This window comes from Daphnia pulicaria, chromosome 6 (assembly GCF_021234035.1).
Source record: "Daphnia pulicaria isolate SC F1-1A chromosome 6, SC_F0-13Bv2, whole genome shotgun sequence".
In the NCBI taxonomy this organism is placed as follows: Eukaryota; Metazoa; Arthropoda; class Branchiopoda; order Diplostraca; family Daphniidae; genus Daphnia; species Daphnia pulicaria.
The window spans coordinates 12,704,368-12,718,204 of NC_060918.1; the positions used below are offsets into that span (position 1 = coordinate 12,704,368).

The 13,837-nt window shown below is 36.6% G+C and overlaps 6 protein-coding genes across 7 annotated transcripts; 3 read left to right on the plus strand and 3 right to left on the minus strand.

Moving 5' to 3' along the window:
* Positions 1 to 129: 129 nt before the first annotated feature.
* On the plus strand, positions 130 to 2,662 carry LOC124344144 (protein NEDD1-like). The gene is made up of 9 exons (XM_046797604.1): positions 130 to 366; positions 438 to 565; positions 640 to 753; positions 807 to 941; positions 1,011 to 1,252; positions 1,321 to 1,358; positions 1,425 to 1,585; positions 1,658 to 2,326; positions 2,397 to 2,662. Exons 1-9 carry the CDS (start codon positions 273 to 275, stop codon positions 2,499 to 2,501), a joined length of 1,686 nt encoding a protein of 561 aa, XP_046653560.1. The 5' UTR covers positions 130 to 272; the 3' UTR covers positions 2,502 to 2,662.
* On the minus strand, positions 2,611 to 5,016 carry LOC124344194. 2 transcript variants are annotated; one of them, XM_046797687.1, is made up of 5 exons: positions 4,376 to 5,013; positions 4,142 to 4,306; positions 3,943 to 4,077; positions 3,751 to 3,880; positions 2,611 to 3,688 (listed from the first exon to the last, which is right to left on the minus strand). In XM_046797687.1, exons 1-5 carry the CDS (start codon positions 4,745 to 4,747, stop codon positions 3,441 to 3,443), a joined length of 1,050 nt encoding a protein of 349 aa, XP_046653643.1. In that variant the 5' UTR covers positions 4,748 to 5,013; the 3' UTR covers positions 2,611 to 3,440. The 2 variants fall into 2 exon arrangements, with proteins under 2 accessions (XP_046653643.1, XP_046653644.1); XM_046797688.1 differs by lacking the exon at positions 3,943 to 4,077 and having other exon boundaries at positions 4,376 to 5,016.
* Positions 5,017 to 5,201: 185 nt separating this feature from the next.
* LOC124344247 (peptidyl-prolyl cis-trans isomerase NIMA-interacting 4-like) lies at positions 5,202 to 6,055 on the plus strand. The gene is made up of 4 exons (XM_046797765.1): positions 5,202 to 5,377; positions 5,527 to 5,609; positions 5,670 to 5,789; positions 5,866 to 6,055. The coding sequence occupies exons 1-4, from the start codon at positions 5,350 to 5,352 to the stop codon at positions 6,022 to 6,024; spliced, it is 390 nt and encodes a 129-aa protein (XP_046653721.1). The 5' UTR covers positions 5,202 to 5,349; the 3' UTR covers positions 6,025 to 6,055.
* A 497-nt stretch (positions 6,056 to 6,552) lies between these two features.
* Positions 6,553 to 9,849, plus strand: LOC124344124 (MICOS complex subunit MIC60-like). The gene is made up of 14 exons (XM_046797577.1): positions 6,553 to 6,762; positions 6,827 to 7,018; positions 7,079 to 7,140; positions 7,199 to 7,359; positions 7,420 to 7,482; positions 7,556 to 7,697; positions 7,753 to 8,011; positions 8,073 to 8,172; positions 8,236 to 8,379; positions 8,452 to 8,583; positions 8,653 to 9,126; positions 9,192 to 9,287; positions 9,345 to 9,442; positions 9,497 to 9,849. The coding sequence occupies exons 1-14, from the start codon at positions 6,659 to 6,661 to the stop codon at positions 9,672 to 9,674; spliced, it is 2,205 nt and encodes a 734-aa protein (XP_046653533.1). The 5' UTR covers positions 6,553 to 6,658; the 3' UTR covers positions 9,675 to 9,849.
* A 222-nt stretch (positions 9,850 to 10,071) lies between these two features.
* On the minus strand, positions 10,072 to 11,080 carry LOC124344228 (apolipoprotein D-like). Its single transcript, XM_046797743.1, has 5 exons — positions 10,903 to 11,080; positions 10,780 to 10,831; positions 10,676 to 10,711; positions 10,490 to 10,615; positions 10,072 to 10,421 (listed from the first exon to the last, which is right to left on the minus strand). Exons 1-5 carry the CDS (start codon positions 11,035 to 11,037, stop codon positions 10,189 to 10,191), a joined length of 582 nt encoding a protein of 193 aa, XP_046653699.1. The 5' UTR covers positions 11,038 to 11,080; the 3' UTR covers positions 10,072 to 10,188.
* Positions 11,081 to 12,109: 1,029 nt separating this feature from the next.
* On the minus strand, positions 12,110 to 13,203 carry LOC124344227 (apolipoprotein D-like). Its single transcript, XM_046797742.1, has 6 exons — positions 13,007 to 13,203; positions 12,837 to 12,924; positions 12,722 to 12,767; positions 12,607 to 12,659; positions 12,366 to 12,532; positions 12,110 to 12,296 (listed from the first exon to the last, which is right to left on the minus strand). Exons 1-6 carry the CDS (start codon positions 13,148 to 13,150, stop codon positions 12,180 to 12,182), a joined length of 615 nt encoding a protein of 204 aa, XP_046653698.1. The 5' UTR covers positions 13,151 to 13,203; the 3' UTR covers positions 12,110 to 12,179.
* Positions 13,204 to 13,837: the final 634 nt, after the last annotated feature.

Here is a 13,837-nt window from a genome sequence, read left to right on the forward strand (position 1 = left end):
AAATTTACACATTAGAACTGAAAAATCAATCGCAAAAATTGCGATTTTATGAAAATTAGTACTGATATGATATTTATGCATACAGCAAAATTTTTAACAATCGAAGTGAGAATTTGACGACATCTGGCAATGTGAATATGCGACTACATTAGTCTAGCAATGTTTTCATCTTTTGAATTGGTTTCGGTTATTCATTTTGTTTACTTGCTATTCTTGCTTTAAAAAACCTAATTGTTTAATCTTTATTCAATTTTATTATTATTAAAAAGTGAATGATGGCGTCAGGTAAATACTGCTGGATAAGTGCTGCTGAAACTTGCCAAATTTGGGATGGCAATTTTGAAGCAATTCATAAATTCGACGAAGGTAGGCCTGATCGTATAAAAGGAAAAAGAAAAATGCCGTAATATTCTATTAAATATTCTATTAAACTCTAGGTAATGTGTTGGATGTAGCATGGAATCATGATGGAAGTAGTCTGGCATTTGTTCAAAAAGCCAGCAATAAAATTTTTACTGCTTCTATTGGTACCGAGATTTATCAAAACTCAGCCAGTTTGATTGAGGTAACAGTTCACAATAAAATATTGTATTTTGAGTTATTTTTCCAACATTTTTAATGTCTAATTAATTACATTAGGGAGATGCCACAGCTTTAGGATTTTCAAATGATTTGTTGCTAGCAGGAACCAATTCTGGAAGTGTTCTGTTGTGGGATTATTCTAAACATAAGTTGATCAGGAAATATGAAGGGGTATGCAGTTATTTTTTATATAACTTCTTCTATTCTAACAATATTTGTTTCAGGTTGAGAAAAGTGCAGTTTGTCGAATTCAAAGCAATAGTTCTATCATTGCATGTGGTCATCATGGAGGTATTACTCAGGTTTATGGCATTAAAACTGGGCAAGCCATTGGGCAGTATTCAGTTACAAATTCATCTGTATGAAAAAATGTTAATGGGTGTAATCAACTATATTTTTGTGACTAATTCTTGATTGCATCATTTCAGGGACTACGAGACTTAAAAATTAGCTCAGTTAAAAATTCACTTATGGCTGCAGCATTCAACAGTGGATCTGTAGTTGCTTGGAACACTTATTCTAATAAAGGAAATAATTCTCTAGTAGCTGAATTTTCCGGCGCTCATCAGTCACCAGCAAGCTCTGTTGCATTGTCTCCTATAACAGATATCCTTATGGTTTCTGGAGGATTAGATAAGAATGTCATATTATATGACTGTCCAAAGAAAAAGTAATTTTCAAAAAACAAAAATCCATGAAGTCATTATTATTGATTTGTATGATCGGTTTCCAATGCAGGATCTTGAAGAAAATTGAAATCGATTCCCCTGTTACAGGTATTATACATATATTATTATATATATATATAATATAATATTAACATAAAACATAAAATTCTACAGCCGTAGAATTTTTTCCGGATGGCACATCGTTGGTTGTTGGAACAAATCGAGGTAAAATTTTGATTTACGACCTACGATCCATCAGTTCTCCTGTGCAGAGCATTATTGCCCATACAACATCGATTACCAAATTAATTTGTCGTGCCTGCACTCACATTCAGGTACATAATGTAACTTATTAATTAATACTGTTAACTAATGCCACAACCCATGTTTGAATGTTGTTATTTTAGAAAAAAACTGAATCAGGAATTCCGAAATCTAAAAAGATATCCAAACCCCCAATTTCTTCTAGTAATGAGCGACCGACGGCTTTATTGCAATTTTCAGCGAATGAAGTGCCTGAAAAGCCCTCCCGTTTTCCTTTTCTTTCACCATTGCCTTGCGAGCTTGAATCACACTCTGTGCTAAGCCCTATTACTGGAGCTGGGGCTTCTAGCACAGATTTCCCTGCAATGGGGTTTGCGAACGACAGTAAAGAACTGGAACACAAAAACAGTTCACTTTTTTCTCCCTTGAAAGGAGGGGATATCAGTGCTGATTTGTACGCTAGCCCTAGTCTAGCAACGAGCCCATTGTTAAAATACAAAGGAAAAAATTGCCTGGAACGCCATCCACCTACAGCAGTGCAGTGCAGTGAAACAGTGCTATCTGTGGAAGAGCATGAAATTGAGGCAACTTATCCCTCAGCTGCAGAATTAACTCCACCTAAACAGAATGTACCTATTGTTGAAGTAGGCAATCAACCCAAAGAGGCTATTTCGACTGAAGCATCTGTCGATTTTCAAGCTGAATTTATCCGTCGTATTGTTCATGATGTGGAAGATAATTTGCGCGAAGTCCTTCGTTGTCGTTTCGGAGACCTAATCATCCAATCAGCTCAACAATTTCTCACATTACAAGTAGGAGTCAATTAATTTAATGACAAATCTTGTTTAATTTTGTTTGATGATATATGTCTGTTTTTTTTAGAGCGAATTAGAACAACTTAGACAACAAATTCAAGACAAGGCCCATTTAGAAGAAGAAGTAAAGCAACTGCGCAACGAAGTTAATCAGTTGCGAAATCTTTATTAGTGAAACATTCCACATAGATCAAATACCTTAAATTCCATTTAACGCATAAGCGAAGAAGTTGTAAAAGAACAAGTGCTATATACTTTAGGATACTAAATAGAAACCAATGTGTGCTTCAAATGTATATTAACACTAGTAATACACAACAACTTTACAATTTATACCATAAGCAGCAGGCAGTTTCTGGTGATGTGGCAATATTAAAGTATGAACGTAGCCAAAAGAAATTTAGCCACCTTATCTTTACTTTACATCTGGAAGAACCGCCAATACGAACTTTTTCAATGAAAATTTACCTACTGGACGCTTATCTGGCACAAACAGACACAAGTTGTACGTTTACAATATCAGGGGACTAGAACCTTATTCATTTTTTTTTTTAATCATAACAAATAAAGCTACGCAGCAACCTAAACACATTAAATAGAGTTGCCAATTGATTTCCGTGTTACATGCGTTAATTAACCATGTACAAATACTATCTATCTACTGAGAGCCACAATCTAATATATGAAGACGCATTCCCGAAATCAAATGACGGCAACATCAAAGAACTGTCAATTTCAAGAGAATGTTAATGAGAATGCCACTTCAATGAGATCATTATAGAATACAACATGCTATCGATTTAAAGCTACAAGACAACCAATTTCAATGAGATCATTAATTGGGCTAAAATATGTAGAACACATTGCAAGTGAGGATTGCGTTTCCTTCAGCTTTCCAAGAAGAATGCATTCAATCCCATACAAAAAGTTGCATGTTTGGGCGTATTGCCGGACGTGCAGAAAACTTTAATTCCACTGCACCTACACTCGCATTATCACATGTGTTAACACATAATGTCAAGTGAAGTCTGGTGAGATTATTTTTCGGCTTGATGAAAAAGGAAATCATGGCAACGCTTGATGACTAATTTAAAACGATGCGTTTTTTTTTTCATGTTTCATTAAGCAACGGAGGATACTCGTTAAGCTGTTTTAGTCGGGAGTTGCTTGGTTTCACACCGTCATCCCAGCTGACGGAGTTCCTGACAGATCGAAGAGGTACTTGATCTCGATCATGCAAAGCACTTCGGTTACGGTTCCCTAATCGAGGCGCGGTAGCGACGACTGCGGACGACATGCCAGCAAGAGCTGCCATTGTCGCCATAACTGGACGTTCTGTAGGAGATCCTGGAATGGAACCTAATTATAAAAAATACATCAATACTCTATATTCAAAGTACGAAGTCGGAAAAAAAAATTACCTGGAGGAGACATGGGGCTGGGGCAGTCTGGTTCGGCTTTGTACGCAGAACACCAGATAGGATAAGGTCGACCGAAAGAAGTCATTAGGCTTTGAATGAGAGCTAGTAAGGAGGCCAACAAGCTGAGTATCTGCAAAGAAAATTATAGATCTAGTATTGCAGATAGTGATGAACATTCTCCTTAACCCTTACTCCAGCTATGTAAAGAAAATGCCGGCTATCGTCTGTAAGGGCTTCATCCAACATTGACGGTAAGTTAACATGATGAATAAGTAAAGAAGAGACTGTTAGAAGTGCCACAGCTATGCATAGGAAGAGAAGAGTATTCTAAGGAAAGGGGTTTTATGTTAAAAGCAGTGTCAGTAATACATCAAATACAATGAGTACTTACAAATTTGGGCCACGATATTGGCAAGAAGTATATAATTCCAATTATATCAGCTATGAGTAGCCAAATTGTGCACAATGATGAAAATAAAACTATAAATACAAGAAAGGAAGATAGGTACATCCATTCACTCAGATATACACAGGTGAGACTTCCAATACAACATGTCTGTAAATAAAAAAGAAACAATGAGCTTAAATGAGACAGACACAGATTGAAAATAGTTTAAATGCTTACCAAGAATGCCAGTCTGAAAAGCTCCAACTTTTCCAAACACTGTGAAGGGCGGAAATGAATTAATATTGATTGGATAACTTCAACTGGAGCCTTCATGTTATCCATTCTGTGGCGATATACAGCATGAGAGTCCCATGACTGAACAGACATGGACATAGTTGATTCTCCTGTATTCTGCAGGTGACGACTTCCATTGATCTCAAAATCTTGTATGTCACCAGATTGAAAATTACAAGGCTCTAGATGTCGTATCTCGTCAAGCAATTCTTCCATCTCGTCTTTTCCATAAATATCTGATACGGATTGAATGAATCGACGAGATCTTTCGAATGATTGGGTTCTCGAAACGAAATTGGAGTTCTGTCTGGACATTATAATTTCAAGCAGATTCAAACCTTTAGTAGAAAAATACTTGCACCGAATAGTTCAGTGAAACACTCAAGAATTTCTCTCGGCATTTTTCCTGCATCCAGTTTAATACAATGTAACCGGGAATTATGAACAATTAACAGGAACACTGACTAGAAAAGTTTGGGTGAAATACTTCATCCGCGAACAGCGACAAGCAGACGCTGTAAAATTATCAATGCAGTAAAAGAGGGAAGGGGAAAATGTCAGATCAGCCATTTAAAATTAAAATCAGTTTATTGGGATGGGTATAAATAAGAAAGAAAGTTTAATATGGTAGAATTTTTTAGAATACATTGGATTTGACGGGTTTATGGCATAAACCCTTTATTTACAGATTACAGTGTATAAATTTTTTAACTTACCGCGATTTCTTGACTCTGAACATTACAAATATGACCACTACTCAATATTTGCACTAGTCGACACATAGCAGACGACGCAAAAATTGAAAACGCAGAAAAGCGCGTTTGTAATTGACTAATTGTTCTAAAATCTTGACTCTTGACTTTTGATTTTTTTTTCCATAAAAAGAATAGAATTTTGAATTGGGAATTAGAATAGCTATGCCACCTAAAAAAGCAGCAGCTACTGGTACATATAGTTTGATGAGTTTTCTTGTGAATCAGTTGTGTTTTTTAAATATTTGTTTACACCTAAAAGGATATGTCAGAACTCAAAAGTTTTTACCAATAATTTGAAAATTAGCGTTTATAAAGTTTCATTGATTATTTAATATTTAGGAAAGTCGAAAGGTGCTGGAGGAGGAGGAGGAGATGATGACAAAGGTAAAGACAAAAAAGCAGGAACTGGGAGTACAATTAAGGTAAAATAAGATATATTTCAATAAAATAAGATTATGTTATTAAATATTGTTCTTGCATAGGTTAGACACATTTTGTGTGAAAAGCAATCAAAAATTCTAGAAGCACTTGAAAAGCTTAAAGCTGGTATGAAATTCAATGAAGTTGCTGCAACATACAGTGAGGATAAAGCAAGATCAGGAGTAAGTGTTAATCAATGCATGTTAATCAAGTAAAATGCTAATTGCTTATTACATTTTTTATTGTATATTAAAATAGGGGGATCTTGGATGGATGGTTAGAGGATCTATGGTTGGCCCTTTTCAAGAAGCTGCCTTTGCTCTACCAATTTCATCATTGGGTAATCCTGTCTACACAGATCCACCTGTTAAAACTAAATTTGGGTACCACATTATAATGGTAGAAGGGAAAAAATAAAAAAAATAAAAACAACATAATGTTACATGAATTAAAATTGCATTTTTCATGGTTTCTTCTAAATTCACTTTTAATGAGTCAAAAAGCTCATTGAATTTCTTTTATGAATTAAACATTCATAAACATCCAAGATCCAATGCAGGTTTAAATGTGATAGGCCTACATATCAGATGTAGATCATTTTGACTGGCATCTATATTGATTATACAAATTCTGAACAAATTTAAATAGCAAATGTGTTGGAAATCTTCGGAAAATAGCAAAATATTCTTTCGAATTACATGAACAACATTAGAGTAAAATGTAGTCACCATTCTCATGGTGGTAGATTTTGGCATTTTCTCTAAACCTTTCAAGTTTCAAGTTATACAATAAACAAATTAGGAATTTCTTTTCTAATGTTAGCCGAGCTCTGGATTAAAACGAATTAGTTAATTTTCGCAACATTTTCCAAGAAAATTTTGGGATTTGGCAAAAAATGTGTTCACGTTATCTGATGGATGCTGTTTAACAAGAACTACTACTTGAGTCATACTTGTCGTCTGTTGTCCCTTACTCCGAGACTACAACAGTGGCAGGAATATTTTCTTCCATCATTTGAAGATCCAAGGAAAAATTATATCATTTTTCAGGAATGTGGAAGGCACCAGTTAGAATTTGTTCTCAGTCGAAGGTATCATTGCAAAACGGAAGACAAATTATCCGCCGGAACATAAACAGCCGAAAATCAAATCAAATGTAACCGGTGTATTTTTTTCGTAAGTTGTTTTTATACCAGATGCTGTAATAATTTCATTTGTAGATCTGGAAGCAAAATTTTAACCATTGGTGGAGCTGCTATTCTAGCAACTGTTAGTGGTTCTGTTGTCTTAGCCAAAACAAGTGATGGTTTTAGGAAATTTTCTGAAAAAAATATTCCTGGAACCTCATTTCTGTTCAATTTACTACTGGGACCTTCTGTTTCTCATTTACCAAAACTTGAGCATCCTGTCAAGTATAATCAGTTTTGTTTCTAGATTTTTATTGGTTATTTATTTAAACTTATTTGCTTCAGAGTAAAGGAAGATGGACTTTTAAAGAAAAAATTGGAACGAGAAGCACTCAAAAAAAAAGATGGTAGATTAACATTTGAATTATTTTCTTGTACATTTGGAGCTATTTTTTTCTCTCCTAGATGAGCTGCCCATCAATCCTGTGGAAGAATCAAGCCTACAAGAGCTACCCATATCCTTAATTGATTTACCACCCCCAGACTTCGATGTCATAAAATCTGTGGAAGAATTTTGTGAAAATGATCAATCTAGTGTTGAAGAATCTTTAAATTTGGACCCAGAAGTAAACTATTTTTTATTTTATTTGCTTATACCTTATGTTTGACTTCCAACTTGCATTCAGGTAAAAACAGATGAAAATATTAAAGTAGTAAATGAATCTGAACCTGATAGTTCAGCTGTAGAGGTGAGAAACTTTCAGATTTGTACATCAAAACTTCAAGGAACAGAAATCTTTAGTTATTTTTCCTATAATTTAGGTTCTCGAAAAAGTTTCAGTTAACTTATCAGAATTGACTGCCGCCGAATTTGGGGACTTGCTTAAGGAACTTCATGCCAAAGCTTCTGACGCTGTTAAAGAAGCTGTTGCAGCCCAAGATATAGCTGCATGCTCCATCAAAAGTAACCATCTCCTAAATAATCAGACAATTATTTTATATTATTTTATCTCTTTTAGAGCATGTTGAATTGGTCTTCAAGTCACTAGAAAAGATTTACGAGCCTGGTCAAACACATGAAAATATATGGGAGCCGGTCTTCATGGCCACACACGATAAAAATGAAGCTGTGCATGTTGCTGAGTCTCGAGCTCATGATGCCAGAATGGCCGTAGCCCAGCTGAAAGAAGCTGTAGCTCATGGCTTAAAGAATGACCAAAGTATACAAACACCTGACCTAATTACTTTTGACGAAAGCGTTGCCCGCGCTCTCTATAGGTACGTATTTGTGAATGTTGCCTTAAAACATCCAGCGGTTATTATGTTTGATGGTTTTTAGTTTGGAAACTGCAAAAGCACGAGTCGAAGCGGCTCAGTCTGAAGCCAAAGTTATGGATGAATATCGTGAACTTGTTGATACTGCTAGGCACAACTTGCAGGTAACAAATTGAATGTTTATGAAAAGTTAATAACTTCAACGTCTTTGGTTTGCATTATTCAAGATGGAGTTATCTTCCATTCGTCCTGAATTGGCACCCAGTTTTAAAACCGAAGGTTCCAAGTTGGGTGAAGAGGAAATCAATATTTTGATGGCCCATGCCTATTGGAAGATAATAACGTTGCAAAAAGAACTAGCCAGGCAACAGGTTAGTTTAAATGTTTGTTTGTTTTTTTTTTTTCTTAGAAGAAATTAAAGCAATCAAAATTTGTATGTTTAGTCTTGTGAGCAGCAGCGCCTGAAAGGAGCTTTAGATACCCAGCGAAAAGAAGACCATTCCGTTCTGGAATCCCGTTTACGAGTCGAATTGGAAAGACAATACTACGAACTAAAAGCGAAATATAATCAAGATGTGAGTTATACCTCCCATTATTGTTTAAACAAATCATTCCATTAATTTGTGTGTCGATTTCTTTAACAGATTTCGTTTCATGAAAAAACCTTGTCGGATCAGTTTACTCAGCAGCTTAAACTCCAAGCTGCTGCTTATACTGATCACTTAAATGACACTCTAAAGACGCAACGTCTAGAACTAAAGCGAACATTTGATGCTGAACGTGAACTAGAAGTCGCAAAGTTGTTAGCGTCCCATCATGAAAACCTGGCGAAGCTTCACGGAATGGGCAAAGGAATTCAAGACGCGATCCATGACCGCGCCGAAAAGGACCGAGTTTCTCGTCAAGTTCGTGAGCTATGGATTGCAGCTCAATCTATGATCGAGTCCCTGCGCAGTAACAATTCAGTCCATTTGCCATGGAATGAGCAACGCCACCCTCTCAATCTAAGTAGTTTGAACAACGCACTAAACAACAATGATGAATTTGCTCGGGCAGTCATCGAATCCATCCCTCCAACCGCTCTAGATCAAGGAATCCTTCCTCAAGGTGCTCTGAAGGTAACGCCCTAAAATATTTTCTTGTTAAAGTATTTTTACGTTTAAATTTTACTCTTTTTTTTCAGGAACGTTTCTTGAATGTTGAAAGAGTTTGTCGACGTGTAGCTCTGATTGATGAGAATGGTGGATCGATCCTTCGTTATGCTCTCTCTTATTTGCAGGTTGATCTTTTCCTTTCATACAAAAACTTTAGCATTGTTAAAATTCAATTCGTTTAGAGTATGATGGTTGTAAAAGTTGACGCGCGTCCGCAGTCAAAAGACGAAGAAATCAACTTGGCCGATTTGAATACGTTCGACATTTTAGCGAGGACAAGGTGAAACCTCAGAATAGATTACATTATAATGCGATTAACCTATGATATTCTCAGGTACCATTTGGAGAAGGACGACCTCGAACAAGCACTTCGGTACATGAATTTATTGAAAGGAGAACCCCAGAATGTTGCCAACGACTGGTTGCGAGAACTGCGCATCCACCTGGAAACTGTTCAAGCTGTCAACGCCATCCTTACGTATGCAGCTGTGCAAGCTATTGAATCAATGTGAAAAGCTTGTTCCTCAGCCCAGATTGCATATACCTTTAAAAATGAATCGATAGAAGATGGCTGTAGTACGGTCAGCCTATAAGAAAGTACAGACTCCACGTCTGTGTATCTTTATTAGCTATTAACTGTACAGATTTAATGTTGTATTCAGTTTGAAATACAACCAAACAACAAAATTTTCTCAAGTTAATCTGAAACAAGTCTAGAAGAATCCAGTAGATACTTATCTAGCCTTTTATTTCTTTTATCTTCCCTTAAACTATAGAAAACCTAAAATCGAAACTTGGTGCTATTATATAACGCCATCTTTCTTATCTGATCAAAATATGACTGGTAGTCAAATACGATTTAAGTGGTTTCACTTTTCGGGCGGAGGAAAAGGGAAAATATTTGTTTTCCTTCAGACAACTTCTCGTTGTGTTTTATTTTTGTATTTCATCACATCAGACAATCGCCACAATTTACAAGCTCATTGACCAAATAGTCAAGCAAATAAAACAAATTTGCTAGTGATCTTATGGAAGATAGATACAGTTCTCATCGTGGAATGTAGCTTCGAAGGTGCTAATATCAATTCCGAATTGAGTGTAAGCAGCCCTTGCTGTTGCCAGTTGTTCGGGGGTCAGCGAGTTGGTACGGCCCATAAGCCAGGCATATTCCAACTTGTAGGCACCGACACTTACGCAATCATAGACTGCGGTATAAGTGACGTAATCCGTATCAAGGACAAAGTAGTCACCATCTGGGCCTACGATTCCCGAAAATCCCATTCATTATTTGATATTGAAAGAAAAATATAATTTAAGAAAAACTTACGTCCTGGAAATTGAACGATCAAGTATCCGGGTTGAGTCTCGGGGTATGGCTGATATGCCGAGCCGTAAATAGCGGTGGTATTGCCATTTAATACAGCGGTATTGACAACACTGACGGTATTGGGCGCTAAATAATTCAGAATTAGCATTCAAATTTCCCCAAGTTTCTTAATTAATTTAGACATACCGATTTCATCGTAGATGGCACGAATGCAAGTCATACCTAAATTTCAAAACGATAAATTTTTAAAATCAGATCATCATTTATATGATCAGAAAACTGTGACTCACCCTCCTCGAAAACGACGGGAATCTTCTCGATTTCAAACCAAACTCCTGCATACTGAAAAATAATTTTAACATGGTCAATTTAATCAATTGTATTCATTTTAGATTTAATCTATTTCTTCTTACTTGGATGTAGTCAAAATCGGGTTTGGTGGTGAACGTCGGGCAGGCTCCGCGGGTGCTGCGGACCAAAACGTTGGCGTTCAGGCCGGCGATGCAGCAGGTGGCAAGAAGTAAAACTTGGATCAAATTGTTGGCCATCTTAGTAGGTGGTTCTACGAGGTTAGCAGAATACGAAATAAAAATTTTTAGTTGGTTTTATACTCTCGAAAAATTACGTTATTACTTTGTTTTTTTATCTTTATCGGTGCACTTACGTAAATGTAACAAAGGCAAAGGTTATGTTGGCCCACTCTACCTGTCAATCCAATAACAGCTTAACTTGTGGAAAGGATCTTGTGAAATGGGGCTGGGCATGTGATCTCTTTACTTGCTATCATCATCTCGACGTATGTAGGAACCATGCGGGCATGCGGTAAACCGTCCCGTGGAGTGCCACGTGCGATTTGTGTGATCAATTACCTCATACGGCTCATTTTAAGGAAATTAATTTAAATGATCCTGATAGTGATCTGTAACTGTATATGTCGCAAACAGGTGTTTACTAATTTCCCTGATCGGTTTAGCCTTCAGAATATTGTGAAGTGTTTATGTAACAACATAATACGCGCATTACATAATTTACCAGTACTTGCTTCGCTGAGTCACTCATAACAGCGCATAACACAGGGTTTTGATTAGATTTATTGCCTAATTGGTAGTTAGGAGACAAAGAAGACTAGTCAGACAATATTCATGTCCGGTAAAGATAAGTTTTATGTTCGTTCTCATTAACCTTTCAAGCGCAAACGCTCTAAGTTTAAGGTAGTTAACAGATAATAATTGGTTCTTTACGGAAAAATAATAATGCCAGAGTAGAAATGTTTAACAGAATTTCCATGAGTTTATGTTTGAAGAAGTAAGTTTTTTTTTTCGGTTCTGCCGAGGTGTTCGGGAAAGAGTAAAAACTTGGTAAAAACTATTTGATAGAGCTACGATTCGATCGAAAGCAAACATAAATTTGAACCAACAAAGTTGAAATAGGCTCCTAATTAGGCGCTTATTAACTGCGTTTTAAGTTACCTTCACGAAAAAGCCACACATGAGCTTGAAACCATTTCCGTCGACAGGCAATATTTACGTAATAATTTGATCGAATTTGATTGTACTAGGCTTACAGAACACGAACAAGTACAAGTCTACAAGAACTTATTTTTTAAAATAATCCAACATTATAGTTCAATTTGTTTATTTCACGTAAAGCCTACATAACCATTTAGATTTTATGAAAGTAATTTGATTATTTAGTTAGTTGGGGGGAAAGGATATTCAGGAAAATAAACGCAGGATTCTCCCTGAGCTGTCGGTTTGAATTTGCTCACGTCAACACCGAATTGAGTGAACTTGGAGAGAGCCACATCCTTTAAACATTTGAAAAGGTTAGTTATAACAGCTGCAAATCATAACATAATAATAAGTCAATATCTTACCATAACTTCTTGGGTCATGGTCTGTTCTCGGCCCAAGAGCCAAGCGTATTCCAGAACGAAAGCGCCAGCAAGTCCGCAAGAATAAACCGAGGCGTAGTTGGTGTAATCAGTGTCCAACACCAAGTAGTCTCCATCCGGACGACCGGGGAAGGAGACGATTAAATGACCTGTTATGAATTATTTATTACACAAAGCGTTAATAAGTCAGCGGTAAGATTTTTCTTTTAAATTATGAAATTACCCGGTTCTTCCGGGCTGATAGCAGTGGCTGATCCAGTAATGTTAGTCAAGGATCTATATATATTCGAACGAAAATTATTTCATCGTCTCATTAATTGCAATTTAATTTGGCTTACCCGTCAGATAGAACTCCGGTGTTGAGGACGCTGACAACTCCTGGAGCTATACATTCAAATTTTAAAATGATCATAACATCAAGTAATTATTATGCATCGATGAAAAAGTTATTACATATCTCTTCGTAAATGGCGCGTATGCAGGTGCTTCCCTGTTGGAAAACATTTTCGAAACGCTCGATCTCGTACCACAGACCAGCGTACTAATAAACCATTTCGTTCAAAATTGTGCAGTTAGCAATATAGAAAATGTCTGGTTATATGTGAATTGAAATGATAGTATACCGGAATGTAGTTGAAATCGGGTTTGGTCGTCACAACTGGGCAGGCAGCTCTCTGGCTGATCCGGCTGAACACTGCAGCTTGGGTTCCAGCCGCGAAAACGACCGAAGCGAAGAGAAAAGTCGCTAGGAATCGAGAGCTCGACATCTTTCCAGTGGCTTGTAAGTTACTGAATTGATGGTCAACGTAGAACCGACTTGGCTTTTAATTAGTTCGGCGATTCCCCTTATGTAAGCCAACTTATCATCCAAAAGTCAATCGTAACATTCTCTTCCTCTTCAAACAATGACATACGTGACTGATGGAGATAAGCCAACCCGAAAAGAAATTTTTTTTTTAACCAACGGTCTCACAACAACCACAATCGTCTAACTATTTGATACATTTATCTTTTTTATCTAGACATTGATGAAACCTTGTATTTCTTTACTTTAATTTGACAGGTCAATATTTTCTTTTTAACAATTTTCTAGTAGCCTATTAGACTTTTGATAATAGAAACTTGTCGTTTTATCGAAAGTCTTTTTCATTAACCATAGTTACTTTCCGAATAAAGTATAATCAATTATCATGAATTATTGGGATATACCAACGTTGTTGACTTGCGTGATTGGGACAGCACGCGGAGGTTCATTAAGAAGAATGGTAATTGACTACGCGAGCGTAACATTTCAGCGACCGAAAAACAGGTTGACATGGTAATTTCCCTGTGTGCAGCAGTCAATCAGCCGTGTGATGCTGGGGTTCTCAGACTGCTGTTGTCCCAGTCTACACGGTTCCAGCGTAAAAATAATAAACCTCCATCGCTATCAGCAGACATCTGGCCACGAGTTC